Genomic DNA, 17,483 nt, shown 5'->3' with positions numbered 1-17,483 from the left:
TGTTGCCCCTTTTCCTGAAGGAGGTAGCAAGCAGATGAAAGATTTTAAGAGATCATGATCAAAGCAAAGAACTGTCAACCCTGGGAAATAGATAAATACTTCAAAGAGGAGAAAAATCACACATTTCTGATGTGGGTGACAGTATTAAAAAAGGAGAAACTGAATTAGCAGTGGGAATAGTTTAATGTGATACTTGGATTTTCCCTAAAGCCTTTCAGAAAAATCTGAGAGCTGCAGAGCAGGTGGATTAATGGAGGAAGCTGCAATTTAGTAGGCAGGCCAGGGGATTAAGGGTGATAGAGAGAACAGAATAAAGAGCTGACAAGAGGGAAGGAGTTGCCAGGCTTACACTGATATAGCAAACATTCATTGTCCTAAGGAATGCCTCACCCTTTTAAAAACACACATTATACCTGTTGAGTAAAATGGAATACAGCTGCAAGAGCTGCAGGTTTCTACCTGTTTTAATGATTTAGAACATAGCTCTTATTTCCATATTTTTTTCAAAATTAAATGAGAAAGTAATTTCTCAATATTTAAATATTTCAATCAAAGGAAAAAACCACTAGCAAACCCAATGACATGCCACTATTTTAGGAAAAGAAAAACAAGGAATAAATGTCTAATTTTCGGAGTGTTAAGATGAAAACACATTATTTTGATTCTTGCATATTGCTTGTTATCAGTGGTTAAAATAAAAACCAACTGGAAATACCAGATGGAAGCATGTATCTTGACACTTGCAAATCAATCTTAGTCTTCACTCACTTGCGTTGACTTTTCAGTCTGCATTTTTCTCAAGTTCAGAAAGAAAAAACTACTTTTAAAAGTTCCTCAGATCAAAACCATTCATCCCTCATTACTCTATCACAGTTACTTTCACAAACAAAAAGTCCATTACCTGGTTTGGTGATATTTAAGAAGACTCCCACCCAAAGTTGATGGGTGGCTCAAGACTCTTTTGAACTCATAATTACTTTTATTTTATGCATAAATGTCAGCCCCACCTTTTGGGCATACAAACTGTCAATTAATTTATTTTGGAGGTATTTCCAGCAAGAATGCTAATTGTACACAGCCCCATAGAGACTTCATCTGGAACACTCCATACAGGCACTCTCCAAAACATAAAGATCAAATTTCTGAAGTACAGAATATATCTAATCAAAGAAATGACTCTGGGAGAGGGCACTTGAGGGCCTCCATATACTTAACTTCTCTGAACAGAAGTAACAGGTACCAAAAAGCTACCTAGCTGTAAGTAGGGCTTGATTATTATGGAAGGAGAGATATGACTGTCCATGAAAATTAGGATAGTCTTGATGTCCTAGAATACCATATCCATTGCTGCATTACTGTATTTTCAAAGAGAGTTCAAGAGCCCTGAGGGCATTGGGGTTCCTGGAGGTTTTGTTGACAGGGCTAAGGGTCTACCTGGAGATAGCATAGCCAAGGGCAGCCCCCTTTTACAGTAACTGCAGGCTACTGGCCCCAGATTTTTTTACAGGTAGGACTAAGTCCCAGCAATCTGCTAGTTTTCCAGCAGATTGTCCATGAAATCAACATGGTCCCCCAAAACATTTTGTATTGGACAAGCAGACAGATTCTAGTGAAATAAAATTAAATTAAAAAAAGTCTTTCTTCCAAACCTATCCTATAAGCTGCAGTCCTCATGCTGCCCACATAATGAGTGAACCACAATCCTGATGAATTTCTGCATGCAACAAGCCTCTCCAGCTCTTGGAAAAAATCAGCCAAAGACATCTGATCATTGTTTTGAAGAGGCTGTTATCGCATTTAATCAAAGGTACTACACTAGACACATGCAGTCTTCAGCCACCAAAGATTTCAGAGTGGAAATCTGACTATTTATATCTCAAAATTTCCAAAGGCCTCATTCCAGAGCATAGCCCTCATTGTTACAGGACTAATAGGGACACAAAATCCAATCATACCACTAAAATTCATAAAAGAAACCTACAGCTCTTGACACACTCCCTATTAACTGTAACTCCTGATGCACTGGCATCCACTCAGATTCAACCACGACCTCCACAATTTAAGTAACAGAACTTCACTACATTATCAATACTTTGAATATCTGGCAGAGCTCTGAACCTAAGCATGGTTCCACTTCAGAGGGAGAGTCAAGCAAGAGCCTAAATAAGAAACCTACCAAAGAGCTAAGCATTCATGGAGAAAATGGAGATGATAAGCCCAACTAATCTACAGCTGCATTTGTTTTTCATTAACAAATTAAGAAGTTTAACTAGAAGAAGAAATAGCAAGTCACCACCATCTGGAGTTATCATGTTCCTTTAAAAACAGGAAACAGCTCAGAAAAGACAGAAAATTTCAGTCAGAATGATCTCTTCACTCTTGTGACCAGTGACGGGACTCATATTGTGCATTGGAACAGGCTCCCCAGGGAAGTGGTCACAGCACCAAGCCTGAAGGAGTTCAAGAAGTGTTTGGACAATGCTCTCGGGCACATGGTGTGACTTTTGGGGTGTCCTGCGCAGGGCCAGGAGTTGGACTCAATGATCCTGGTGGGTCCCTTCCAACTCAGCGTGTTCTATGATTCCATGACCTAGTCTCAATCAAGTTAGAAGTGAATACTGAAGTTGTGCAATGATTCCTGTCATCAAGAGATGGCTCAATCAGCCCTTTGTCGCTGCATTGTTCTGGTTTGTAATTTTTTTGGTTATCTTTTTTTTTTTCTGGTCTCTCTCTTCTCTCCCTCTAAACTTTTTCTGTCAAGGAACTATATTTAGGCGTTACAACAAGTGTAACAGTAGTTTTCACTTGCTTCCACAGAGGGCTTCTGGGCCAGTTACATAACATTGTGATAGATATAGCTGAGCTATAGCCATTCTGTACACATATGGAAATATGTCTTTTAATGAGCATTTGGAGGATGACAACGGACCTTGTATACATGTAGTGCAACACGGTGGAGTTTATATTCCTCTTACATAAATTGAATACATTATTTATTTCATAATATTGACAGCGCTCTGGCTACTAATTCTCCTCTGCTGGGAGTGCTTTAGCATTCCACATTACTTCAGCGACCTTTTATAAAATAAATCAACCTATCCCAGGCAGATTTCCTTCTATTCCTCAATTGTACAATTTGACTCTGAAATTACAGCTCAGGTCGCAAACAGGCAACAGTCACTCCTGCACCTGTGACAGCATCCCTCCAGGTCAGAACATGAGAATTCAACATTGTTTGAACAGGAACTCTGCTCCTCCCAGTGGGATGAACACCACGAGCTTAAGATAATTCCAAAATACTGGTTTCCACATGCCTAGAGAAGCCACTTTTAAGTCACCTAACAAATTCTCATTGAACTGATGGTAATTAAGAAGTTTGGCCTTTTTGCTGGAGGTACATAAACAAATCACTGTCTCACTGAACAGTTAAAAACTCTCTTAAACATGTCTCAAATAGTTTCTCTGTAATATCATGGGGTGTGCAGAACAGATTTACTTCCCATCTGGTCTATGGGTTTGTTTGCATTATTTGTTTCTATTAGCAACTACAAGTTACTAGAAACCACACAAGCATACAGACAGACACAGTTCTTATTAAAAAAAGTAAAAATAAATAAGAAAAAAATGAGAAGGGATGCAATGGAGAACAGATAAATCTTTAAAAGTGCTTAAGTCAATGGTTTGTTACATCTTTTTAAGAAACTGTTTACACATGAAACTGGCATTTCTTAAAGTAATATCAGTATTTAAGGTGTCTGATTCAAATGCAGCATACTTCAGCAGGGACTCTCTCTAAACTAATGCAGCTCCTGGCTTACGTACCAACCCCATACAACTGTGTGTAGGACACACTTTTGACTCACTTTTAACAATTAGATATATGGACCATCATCTGTTTTCTCTTTATAGCTCTAGTCTCATAGATCACAAAAGCATGAGGGCATTTTTCAGGAGTTTGAATGCAGGGAAGGAGCCCTGCAAATCAGTTCAGAAGGGGTGTTCCACAATTGAGGAATGTCCCAGAAACACCTGTGATAGCTTATCAGCATTAGCTTGGGAGAGTCACATTACATACAAGCAGGGAAGCTCCAAACACACATAAATAACAATGATGAAGCTCTGTGTGTGTACATATACTTTTTTCTCAACCACTCCACAAATTATGCACTCTCCATTACATAGGAAGTACTACTCTCTTTTTCCATACAAAACCCTCTGGAATTACAGCATCAGTGGTAATACAGCCTTCTTTGGTTAACCCCTAAATTTTTGAGCAGTACATTGTCAGACAGTGTCAGCACATTTCCTTGGGAACAAAACTACACAGTGTATGGTGCTACACTATAACAAAGGGATACTAATCCATTTAAGACAAAGATGGTTAAAAAAAAATTCACACAAGTCTTCACAAACAAGTGATAAAATTTGTTGCGATTCTTCTCATAGTGGAATTCACAGCTCTTTGCTTTGTTCTTTTCTGATGTATTGCTGACTTTGATGTGCTATGGGTTATGTTTTTTTCTACTGCAAAGAACCCTGAAGACACTCAGCCTGGTGAAGTGCTTTCTTTTTACATAGGCAATCTCTGCCAAAGTATAAAGCTGCAATTTGCTGTAGCTGACTCAGTAACATAAACAAGATGAACTGTAGAAAGATGAAATACATTATATCAGATTTGTTTTCCTGTCACAGTTTAAAAAATTAAGCCACTTTCAAGCAAAGAAACCTTTTTACAGGCAAAATGTCTTCAGAATAAGAAGTCTTGATCAGTTTGACAATGGTTCCATTTTTGCTGAAGTCACAAAGGAGATCATAGGAGATCAGCTTCCAGAAACAGCAGAGTCAGATCAGCTGTCCAGCTTCCTGGAGAGATCTGGCAGGCTGCGCTGAGGTCTTTAATACTTTGTTCACTCAAACTAAATTCTGGTACCTTCATGTGCCATATCTTGACTCCAGTGTATTCCAAAAATAATGAGAATTTATCATCTATGGCTGGGAATTAAATTGTCATAGAAACGTACTCAAAAATGAAAGAGACCTGTGTCAGAAGAGGGTTATTTGCTGTAAGAGTGGCTGTCTGAAGAAAGACTGTCAGCCATATTAGGCCTCTGTGAAAGTAATTTTCATGCAGACAGAAAGTGATGTGTTGTCATCTAGAATCAGTGGAAGGGGTGCCAACATATTCATGACATGCATACTGACAAGACTCCCAGATCCATGCATACATAGTGGTTTCTGTGTGGAAAGTAGGTGTTTTTGCAGGGTTTCTAACATCTTCGTAAAGATGGAAATCTGGGATTTTTAAACCGCTTCCTCTTAAGGTGTTCCTACATATTTAGATTACATTTTAAAAAAAGGGTAAAAAGTATATCTGACCTCTGCAATATCCCTATGGAACTGCAATCTGGCCATCATCTTCCAGGGTAGAATGAGAATCGTTGTAAGAAGTCCATGGCTGTTTTACACAAACTTGCAATAGGTTACAATAGGAGACCCAGTCTCCCTTTCTTGGTAAATCCAGCTTAGCAGCATCTCTCAGCATGTTCTGAGTATGTTTCTTGCATTCTCTTTGTCTCAGAATCTTATTAGCAAAAATGTGCTATTTCTAATTAAATGCCTTGAAAATGTATATCCAGTAATAACCTTTTTATGTAGTAATTCGAAATTTTAACCATTTGCACTGAAAACAGTAAAATCTTTTGAGACAAAACAGAAACATACCAAACTGTATTTTTTTCTCTTCAGTAGTGTAGAACCTGCTTTCAAGGCTTCTGCTGGGAATCTTAAATAATTTGTCACCTTTTAATTTATTTCTTCCTCAGTCTGAACAAAAGACTCATTAGTGTTTAAATCCTAAAGAAGCTCTGAAGACACATTAGTTTTGTGGACCTGTTAGATTTCTTGTGATGCTGCTTGCTAAAACTTATCTCTATTTCATTAAGAACAAATTAGATACAACATCAATCATAACTGAGTGAAAATTGAGCTGTAATATCTGCACTGTGCATAAAACTACAACCAAATCCATCCTTTCACACTTTAATATCCTTTGGCTAATAGCAGAAGGAGTAAGTGTGAAAGCAGCAGTGCTGCATATTAATCTGTATCATCACAAGCAATGAATGAAAGTTCTGATCTACAAGAAAAGCAGGATCTTGTAGGTCTGGAAGTACAGAGGTTATGCAGCAAATGCCACATCTTACAGTAGGGTGAATTTTGCGAAGGAAGTCAAACCAAAGAACATCACACTCTTAAAGCATAAACAGAAATAGAAAAAGCAAAAAAGGCAGTAAATGAGACTTAGCCTCAGTTTCATGACAGTGCAGAGCCTGGTGACAATAGCAGGATGGATATAAGGAGCACGTACAGAAGTGGAGGCCACTATCTTTGTCCCTGAACCAGTCCCAGACACAATCAGACTAGCAAAACTGACCTAAAGCAAAACGATCCCCACTCAGAATCAAGTGAGGAGAGAAGTAAATGCACAGCCATTCATTTAAAGGGAAACACTGTGTGTTAATATGGAAACATTAGTATTCAAATTGTTAAAGTAGATTTTGATGGAATAATCATCAAAGGCATGGAGATAAGTAAGGAACAGGCTTCCAAGGATTGCTTATGACAGGTGAAACTAGTATCTTTGCTTGCCAAGATCTCTAACTGGGCTTCAGTAAAACACTCAGAAAGGTTCACCCAGAACAGGACTAGACTAGAGAGTTAAGCAGGCAACGAGGCAGAAGAGAAATAGCAATAGTTGTGTTGGTGCAAGAACTGGGATGGAAGAAAGTGAAGAAAGTTCCAGAGAAGCAGCCCTGGAACCAAACTTCATTTAATATTTTAATTTTATAGTATGGCACAAAAATAGAAGATAGCTAATAATACAAAGGGACTCATCTCACCTAAACTTTGTTGTCTAAAAGTCAAGCTTTTACTGGAAAAGTGTTGATCCTTTCACAGTAAGTGCAGAAACAGACATCTTGGATGGAAAGTCTGTCTAAAGATGTCTAAGATAGTTTGCTCTTTCCACCGCCTGTAGAGGAAGTCTAGATAATTTTATTAAGCAAACAGCCTAACTTTGAGATAGCTACACTATACTATTTAGTGGTTAGCATAATAGATAAAGCTCACAGAAAAAACATTTAATTCCTGCAGTGTATGAGAATTAACTTTCTGCAATCCATGTGTACATATGGGAGAGGTTTTGGGTTTCTCTTGACCAGACTTGGTGTTCAGCTGTACCTAATGAACAGGTTCCCTACATTAACATATACCAGTCTTCTGTTGCTTACTTTCAAAGGGCAAAAAAGTTCAACGGCCAAAAAGCATCTGCCTCTAGTTTGCCTTTTCAGTGAACTTATATATTGCAATACTGAGTATCAGGTGATGAAATAATAAAATACATTAGCCTTTAGCAGCCTCTGGGCAAGATTCTTACTGCTGAGATACATATCTAGAGAGGGGATTATGGAATTAGAACATAAATCCATTTTTAGTCTTTGTAGTTCTATGCAATTCTTCATCTCTGAGCTTTGCATTCTCAGAACTTAATGACAGGGTACCGCATAAGGAATTACTAATGCAACTCATATAAAGCACACCGTTAACTCCAAAGATAGTACAGCATGCCAAAACATATTCTTACATATAATCATCAAAACAAATAAAATATGCTATTTTGAACTAGAAGATCTTTGATGGTTATTTTGCAAATAATAATCTGTCTTTATGTATGGTTCTGTGCTGCATCATAACATCTGGTGGTGTCTACTACCGCAATCCACTTTAGCTAAATTTCAAGTTGCACAGTCCTGAATGTGAAATGAAAAAACTATGTATACTATCAGCTTTTTTCCCTCCCCGTTGTTTGCTCCCCTTTTCACAACATCACTCAACAATCTAACATAAAAATCAGGAGTTATGTCCTCAGCAGTGTTAGAGCTACGACAATGTTTTCTCAGTACTCACTTTTGGCACATGTGGATTAAATTCTACTGCTCTGTGAATAGCTTCTACTGCATTCATCTCTGCAGTACTCAGCCCTCGCCTTGAGGCAGCCTCTGGAGAAAATCTACAAAAGCAAAGAAACAAACACATTAGGTCAGAAATGTCAGCAAGAAAAGGCCAGAAGAGGAATCTAGAACATGGGCCCATGTAACCAAACTGAGTCATTTTCCTATGCTCTCCAAACTTCCATAGCAAGTGGAAACCCTGAGATCCCAGCAGAAGTGGAAAGCATGTTTGCATCTAATCATGGAAGAAAATCCATCCAAACAGTCCCTTCTCTGTCACTAATCTAAATTTGCTCTAGGTATCTTGCTAAGGGGCATATTCAAGGCTGAAGTTGCAGAAAAAAAGAAAAGAAAAAAAGGAAAAAACCCACAAAGCCAAATTATTGTTGGAGGGTTTCTATTAAAAACAGGTTTGGGGAAGTTTTAGGGACGTTCCCAACCCAAGGCCCCTGGGTCAGGTTGGGATGGATGCAGCAGCAGTAGCAGGTGGTCTACTGGCCGCAGCACCATTGAGGGTAGCATGCCCAAACTGTGGGCAAATCATCTGCCCCAGTGAATAAAAAACCAGACCATGCAATCTCTTTCTCACCTCACACCCCACGGCTAACTCCAGAGCTGTACTTGGCAGGCAGACACCACAGGGAAAGCTGTGACAACCTTAGCCCTGCCCTCCCAAGCTGGAGTCGCTGTGTAGGGAGGAAAGATGTTGCAGTAGGTACTGGCGATCTACAGGATAAAAAGAATGAAAGAAAATTACTTAGATCTTGATGTGTACATACACTTTAAAAGCAAAAACTGTCAGGATGTCAGTCAAGAAAATGGCTTTCCACTTTACTTGCTTTCCAACTTTGGGGGGGCATTCGACCCTCAGGTGCACAGACACAACTCTGCCTGGGATTTGTGTAAAGGCACTTGAGAGCAGAATCGGGATTTTTGAGATCCATCTCACAAGGAGCTGAGCACCCTTTCAGAACGGGCCAGTGCTCTCAAGTCCACAGGCATCACATAGATGTGCTCAGCACCTTGGAAGGGTGAGACCCAAGAGAAAAACATCACAGGAATGAACAGATATTTGTGTCTCTAAAAATATGAACGTCATCTACCTCTCAGAACCCCTGACATAATAATGCTAAATCCACCTGCCGCTAAATAAGTAGGTGCGCAGTCTTCTGACACGTCTTGTAAAATGACATTGCTACCAGTGCATCCACATTTATTTATTACCTTTTTATGGTCAGGTTTATATGAACTTGAAGAGGTTCAGCCACACAACCCTCTTTAGTTGCATCTTCATTATACTATCTAGGAAGCCAAAGCTCACCCAGACAGTATATGTAAAACTGAAAAAAGAACTGAATTTATGCTAGTTCTCTTCTTCTTCCTTAATATCTGAAGTGCAATGTTTGATCACTGCAAATTTTTCTCATATATAAAGTAATTTTGTGAATTTACTACAGGACAGAATTTTCCTGCTACTGAGCAGATTGTTAGGGTGTGGGCTCAGATAAGAGAAATCTTGAGTTAAATCAGGATTTTTGCTTGACAGTAGTTCTTAAGCACTTACTTGTCAGAGACAGCTCTGGCTTTGAGCAATGCAGCTGTGTAACATATTGTTGCTGATTTTGGTAAGCTTATATCTGTTGAAAAGAAAGAAAAAAATAAACATCTGAAAACTTAAAAGTCTGCAGAAAGACAAGTGTTTGACTGATACTTCAGAGTAAGCATGACATATGCAAAATTACTATGGGAACTCAGAATACTTTCTGATATTGGACTTATGCTGCCATATCACATGGATTTTTTTAATTTTCACCTTACATACAGGCTTTAAAATGTGTGTGTTAATGACCACTGGAACTGTTATTTAAACAGCAACTGGGTTCATTAGAGAAATAATTCAAAGACTGACATCATAGAGACATAATGAAAGAATTCATTATTCCATACATAAATGTATAGGTAACCTGGAATACATTAATTTTTCCATAGTTCATAAAACATCTAAGTAATAGCTGAAGGCTATCTTATTCAGTCTTCATGTTTTCAAGCAGAAGTAGTTGTCTAATATGAGTGTGTGGCAGCTATACAAGTTAGGACAGTTATTCAAGTAATAATGGATTTGACTTGCAAGCAAACAACCAGTAGATTTATTGCTGTGATTAACAGTGAAATAAGGTGTTTTGCCTCTCAGGGAAATGTTGGAGCAAAATGTTCACCAGACAGTCTCTGGCCATTTTATCCTGTTCCAGAGACACTCAGCAGCCATAAACCTGATTTAACCCATTAATTAATTTATACCTGTTCTCTAATAACAAATTGGCATAAAGCATTCAAAAGATAGAGAGAAATGCTCCTTAACAGACTTGAATTATATATTTGTTCCCACTGTTACAGAGAAGAATTGACTTTCACATTAGTAATCTCGTGGTGTGACTCTTGGGGATGGGATAAGAGGTGGACTTGATGATCCTTGTGGGTCCCTTCCAACTCAGCATATTCTGTGATTCTGTAATCTACCCAGCAGACACATATTATATAACGACTGAAATATTCCAGGATTAAAAAGTTAAAGACTACAGCTCGATATAAAAAAACCCAACAAACCAAACCCACTAAAGGCTGGATTCTGCAAACACTTCTGCACACAGTGAGAGCTTCCTACAGTAAATAGCAGTATAGTAAACACAAGGCACTTCAGTAAGTCCACTGTAAAGTGAGGAGCAGCTAATCTGACTATTGTTCTAAAAAACTATCTATCCCTTGGTTTTTCATTAAACTTGCTTAGAACGACAAAATTATCACGGGTAACTTGCTAACTTTCAGATTAAGAGAAACTTGTGATTTACTGAACTTGTGCCTTGCAAGACAGGGCTACAAAAGGGAGTTAAAGAGGATAAGTGAGTCATATCTCAGCAGCCACCATCCCTCACTTATTAATAACGAAGCAAATAGGCACAATGTTCTGTTAGACAGAAAACACTGACAAAATGACTGAGGCACTTTGAAAACGCTACCTGTTAAATCCTCTCTATTATCTTCTAATGCACTTGCCCTTCAAGTATGAGATGTACAGATCTTGTTGGAAGCTCCTCTATAATATATTCCAACTATATTTTCACTGGAGTATGTAATCGTAGTGACTAAAGTAATTGCAATCAACAGCATGCAAAGCAGGCTGGATGATAGATATGTTAATTACTCCACTAATAGAAGACAGCTACAGACACAGACACATCTTCAATGACAGGCAGAGAAAATACTTATAAGCACATTCAATAACCCCACTTATACCAGGTTTTCCTTAACATTAGAAGTTATTTCTAATAAGCAGAAATGCCCTTTTTCAGAATACATTGGTCTCTGTCTTTCAGTATAAATCTTATTCATGAAATTATAAATGGAGTGAAAGGTAGAGGAATGGAAAAGAAAAAAATACACATGGGAAAACCAGCGATGTGCTTATAAAAACATTTATAAGGATTTCAATTGGTCAACAGAATACCTTATTTTCCCCTTACCTGTAAGTGTTTCTCTGGGCCATCAAACCACCATTACCTCATGGGAAATATTTTCCCCTGCATCAGTTCAAACCTAATAATGCTGGTTTGGGATCTGACCTTTAAAAGTCTGCAAGAATGACACAGAAAGGATCTTCCGCCTAGAAAGGTCTTACTAGAAGATCCTGGAAATATATTTTCCCAAGGCAAAAGGTGAACTCTAGAGATAAAAAAAAAAGACCAAACAGAGGATGCTCGCTCAGATTTCTAACAACAGTGAGAGCAGCATTTCACTTTTCTATCTGTTTGAACTAGATGGAATCCAGAGGTCTGGAGCACATAACTGATGTAGCACAGGAAAAGCAGTTGTTATGCTGATAAAAGCTGCTCACTCAATTTCATCAAAGCAAGCAGCAAAAGCCAGCAAAACCCAGAATGACAGGAAGAAAATGTCAATTCAGCCATGAGGTTAAACAAGGATACCACTCAACTTCTAATTACACGTATACAACCTAGTTTCTGCATCTAATCATTGATACTTGAATGGAGAATGTTCAGTGGAAGTTGCATGGGCCAAGTTGTGAGAATTATTACAATTCTTGGCTAAGAGATCATGCAGTAAGAATGGAGCTTGATATAGGGTTAAATACATTAAAACAAAACACAGTATTACAAAATAATATCTTCTAGTAGGCAGTACGTGTTCCTGAGCCAGAAACATCTGTGCATAGAGATTGCAGGATGATTCACAATGAACTGCTGGCATCTGCAAGGAAGGGAAATGTGGTGAGATGAGGTAAGGCTCAGGTACACCACGTGAATCATTTCTGCAGAAGAAATGGGATTTCTCAAAGAATGTTGTGTTCAAATCTGATCCCCCATGGTCAAGAACAACAAAAGTAAACAGAAGGTCTGGATAGTTTTTTATCAAACCAAATGAAATAAAGACTGAGAGAAGATACAACTGTTCCCTATGCATACCCACATGGAACATCAGGAAAGGAGAAGGATTGCCTAGGTAATGGATAATGTTGGCACAAGAATAAAGAGTTCAGAATTAAATCTAGATCAGAGATTAAAAGGTTTCTGTGAAGTGAATTTTTGAGGCAGATTTCCAGGTAGAACAATGGGGAAAACAAAACAGCTAATTCTAGGATGGAGCTTGCTCAGCTCATGGAAGGGGCGGTAACATGCAGAGAATGCAACAGTGGGGGGCCTGACTCACCCAGGAGGACTCTTCCAATACTATGCTCTTAATAATCAAGCAGTACTTGTTTGAGGATAATACCTACTGTCCCCTAAGAGTGGAAGAAATATATACAAATGTCTGTGTTTATCACAGAATCACGAAACAGTTAGGGTTGGAAGTGACCTCTGGACATCACCTAGTCCAACTGAGACAGTCCTCAGCAGGTTCATGCCTGCTTCCCTTCAGAAGTGTTTTGCTTTTTATTTGCTCCATATTAGACCATAAGTACTTGGTTCTGTTATATGCTGGTCTTATGACTGCAGTACTTAAAAATCCTGATATAATTTAGTCTTTGTCTCCAAAACTGCACCCTCATATTTTAGAGAAAGGTATAAAAACAATTATGTCTGGTAACAACTCGAATTTAGCAAGGGAATCATGTCCAAACTAGTCCTAGGAGATACATACTCTGTCAGGAACCAAAGTGAAGTTTTAATAAATGACTGTGTCCAGCTCTGTGAGCCATCTGGCAAAATATCTTCACATACACTGTTTCCCACCCTCCTGTGATTACTGGTGGAGCTCCCACAATGTGCTGAAAGATGTGACTGCTATTCTGCTGTCAAATCCATCACGGCATTTTTGCCTAATAAGAACTGATGTGTCATTCTAAAAAAGGCTCTCCTTCTTCCTTATTGCTTGTATGTTTAAACAGAATACAAAAGTCTAGACTTAATTTATGAGCATTTTCTTTCCATTAGCTGCAGTCAGGTATGGGGAGGGTCAAGACAATGAATTCTTACTATTCATTTGCTTCTTAAGCAGTTGCTTGTGAGACTGAACTAATGGAAAGATGCTATGGATATCCCAAATATGCCATATATCATCTAAATTCTTCACATAGCACTATAGAGGGACAACATTAAGCTGCTGGAATCATTCACATATTTTCAAATACGTTACTGAAAGTGTATCAACAAACTGGAAGAAGTTATGCGAAGAGGTAAAACAAAGAATGGTGGACATATATTGTCATATATGGTGGACATATATTGTACTATGGCTTGGGGGCAAATCCCAGCTCTGATTTTCTGTCCCTCAGCCTCTCTGCAGACTCTAATGTTTAAGTGTTAGGCCAACACTTGCTCTGTCAGCACAGAACCCTCCTAGTTCTTGGCACCTGCAGGTTAGATTGTCAACTCTTATACAAGGGGTAGGAAGAATTGCTTATGGGAAAGACTGAAAGTGCTCTAGCAAATAAATATGTGCAGGATGGACTGGTGATGACAAAAGAGAGATCCAGTCATCTATGAAGACAAAAATATTAAGAAAGAAAGTGAATTAAACTCATACAAATGGCTAAAAACAAGGATGGAAATCAATAAAGTATGAACTGAACATAAGGGGAAAAACACTGTCAAAAAGATGTAATATTCTGCAGTATTATCTCCCATTAGAACAGTCAATTCATTTTTTCCACAAAACATGGTAGAAAAGATGCTGGAGGGAGCACAACTATGAACACAGTGCTTACAAAATAAACCAGTTCTGATTCTCTGTACTTTTAACATTCTTCCTCAGTGGTGGGAAACACCCAATCAAACACAAACCCATGGCCACTATGTATGCTAAGGCCTTGACTTTGGTCCCTGATGGTATGGAAAAAACACTTCAGCACAAACAAAAAGTCTTTATTTTGCCATGACCACAACTAAAACTTACACTGTTCAGTTATGGAAAGATTTACAACTGCTGCTTTTAAACATTTCATATGCAACTCTTGCTGAGATGTATATCAGTGACCAAGCAGGTGTCAGCCTCTTTAACGTGACCAAATTCAATCCTAAATGCCTATAGAGGGGAAGGAAAAATTTCTGATACAGAAGATTAAAAAGAGTAAGATTAGTAAAATTACTTCAGACTTTTTGTGGTTTTGCACATACAGGACAAATGAAAAACCCCACATAATCATATGGCAAAAAAAGAGGAGACCATATGGTATGAAGAGACATAGAACTGATGCAGAGACCTAGCTGAAGTGACAAGTGATTTTGACATGAGGAAAGAAACTAGTTCTTAGAAGCAGAAGCTGAAAAAGATGTGATACGAACAAAGACAAACTATTCTCTTGATTACCGTTACACAAACTGCAGGTGTCACATGATTTCCATCTCTTGAGGTAAGTAAGTAGACTAGACTTCAGTATGACCTTAACTAAAAAAAACTTTTTCTTAAGATCTCTCCTTCAAAAAAACAAAAGGATTACAAAATAGTGTGCATGAGTTAATGGTTGCTTCCATACTGCTACTTGCTACATCTTTTAACTCAGAAGAAAACCCTTTATTGCACTTAGAACACCTACCCAGTTAGCTCCACCAGGTAGAACATCTTCTCAAAAATGTCAAACATAAATATGGCAAGTAATGAAATGGATGGACACGTGATCTCAAATATATATATATACACACACACATACACACACAAAACCTCTGGAGACCATAGCTAATGCAACTGATGGCTGCATGCAATTGGTTCATCAATCTGCAAGTCTACAAAAGAGTAGGGTTCTGCTAAGTAAGCTATTAACAAATAAAAAGGTGTCATACCATAGTCTCACTGAAAAACACTGTTCTATTAAAAAATGAAAGAAAGGACAGGTTTAGAGAGGAGCCATTGCATCACTAAGACTAAATACAGAAGCATGTATTCTTTCTAAACCTGACTTTCAATTGCCAGAAAAATCTGAGTTTTCACACAGTGCCCAGGTTACCAGATAATATCTATCAAAGCAACTGGCTGACCAGGGAAGTTAATAAATCAGTTGCTCTAAACATCAGAACATGCAACCCAAGTCCACTGGAAAACAATCTGTCTAAAAAGCAAGAATAGAGGAGCAGAGAGACTATCTACTACAAATATCATTAGCTTATTCCATCAAGAACAATCTCTTTAGCAGCCATAACTATTTCTGCTGTAAATAACATGGATATGAGTTATATCAGAGCCAAAAATATTTTCAGAATTCAATAGTATTTAGGTCATACTCACTCTTATTGATAGACATTGAACTCTGAAACCATAATGATGTAGCTCAGCAACAGTGCATGCTGTTCCACTAATGAGGCCCTTTTTCCATGAATAATGAGTATGGACATCAGCTCTGTTGCCAGGTACATAATATAAACACAATTTAACACATGGCTTTTGGTAAAGCAGTGCATCTGCTTGCAGAGGCTGAGGTTTCACATAATGTGATCCAACTTTTTTATCCCAGGGTGGGGGCAGACTACTCAAGGAAATAATTTGTTCATATGTTATCAAAATACAGTAAATCAGGTTTGGTCTTAGTCAAAAAAAGGCAGTGCAGTGGGATTAACAGAAACTGCAGATAGGAAAGTATAAATGAGTTCAGTGTTTTATATTCCAATAAATCTTACAACACATGAAGCTGATGAGTTCTAAAATGAGCTGAAACTCCGTGAGACAGCCCTTCTGAGACTCATGAACTATAAGGGTTATACTGGTTAAGCCTGTGTTTGCCGAGTCCTTGTGCATACTTAGTGTATACACACACCATACTCAAAGCATGAGTTGAAACTGCATGTGTTCAAACAGCCCAAGTAAGAGCTTTATTTTTAAAAGTCTCACTTGTTTTCACTCTTATCAGATGCTTCAGAGAAAACAAAACACACCTTCAAGTTTTCTCAATTTCCAAGACATAAACTGCCGCCATGGTGTTGTGTAAAACCAGGGATCAGTGCTTTAGTATGCCAAAGTAGAGCTTGCACTGGAGTTTTGTCTTGAGATTTGGAAAGCCATGGCTTAATTCCTTGTTCTGTCACAGTTCTGCTATCTCTCAGGACTACTGCTTCACAACTACATTGAAGACTAGAAGGTGCCAACATCCTGTGGTGCCTGGGGCATAAAAATAGGCATTTCTATTTACTTCCTTCTTAACATGCCAAAATAAAGACTATAGGGATCTATCCCTGTGTCCCAAGAATACTGAAATACAATGAGCTATGAGATAGTGATGTTACCACTTCAACTGCCGATTTCTTCAACCAGACTAAGTACAACCAAGATCTCTCCTAGAGTCATTACTGCTACAGAATGGCAGTATTGAAGGGCCTGGGTGACATTCTGATCTCTACTTATAATGATTTGTCTCCAGAAAGAGCTGAAAACATTCCAGACTGGACTGGTAGCAGTGATTATCACTAATGTTACTTGTAATCAGCTGCTTATTTATCTTTTGTTAAATAATCTCAGCTCTGCCACAGTCTGGTGCAGGAGTCTGAAATCTGCCAGTATGATCATGTTAGTAGCAAGCCAATGGTCTATTAAGAGTCTCATTAAAATTTATCCTAATTTCCTAAACTTATCTTAATTTCCAAAGTTGTAAGATGTTAGAAGAAAGCAGTTAGCACATATTCAGTGAAAGTTTCTGCATTTTTTTGGTTATACCCTCTAAAGATTCTTTGCTCATCAAGTACACGTCTCAGTGCCCCAATAAACTTATGCATCACCCCCTTGCCCTGTGATGTTCCATGTGATGATATGGGTCCAAGTACAGAGGCTGACAGTGAGCAGCCATTCTCTGTGTGAGCTCTTATTGCTCTAGTTTTTTGGCACCCCAGCAACGCAACATAGAATGACAAAGGAAGAGGAGGCAGAAGTCACAGAGAAAAGAGTAGATGGAAAAGACGTTAAGAGAGGAGGAGATGTATCTTGTCCATCACTGCCCTGAAGAGAAGACTGGGACAGGTAGTTAGGAGAGACAGAAGA

At 38.4% G+C, this 17,483-nt stretch overlaps 1 protein-coding gene across 3 annotated transcripts in view; it reads right to left on the bottom strand.

Annotated features, from left to right (window-relative positions):
* The window catches only part of ST7 (suppression of tumorigenicity 7), a 143,754-nt gene that overhangs the window by 13,893 nt on the left and 112,378 nt on the right, over positions 1-17,483 (bottom strand). For all 3 annotated transcript variants that reach the window (XM_008932473.3, XM_018080577.2, XM_018080578.1), the window contains exons 10-11: positions 9,574-9,646; positions 7,966-8,068 (exon numbers count right to left, since the gene is read on the bottom strand). In XM_008932473.3, the coding sequence (XP_008930721.2) occupies positions 7,966-8,068; positions 9,574-9,646 (176 nt within the window). The remainder of the gene's footprint in view (positions 1-7,965; positions 8,069-9,573; positions 9,647-17,483) is intronic.

The sequence above is a fragment of the Manacus vitellinus genome, unplaced genomic scaffold (genome assembly GCF_001715985.3).
Source record: "Manacus vitellinus isolate BGI_N305 unplaced genomic scaffold, ASM171598v3 scaffold_5_pilon, whole genome shotgun sequence".
In the NCBI taxonomy this organism is placed as follows: domain Eukaryota; kingdom Metazoa; phylum Chordata; class Aves; order Passeriformes; family Pipridae; genus Manacus; species Manacus vitellinus.
This window is presented reverse-complemented; position numbering and strand designations above follow the sequence as displayed.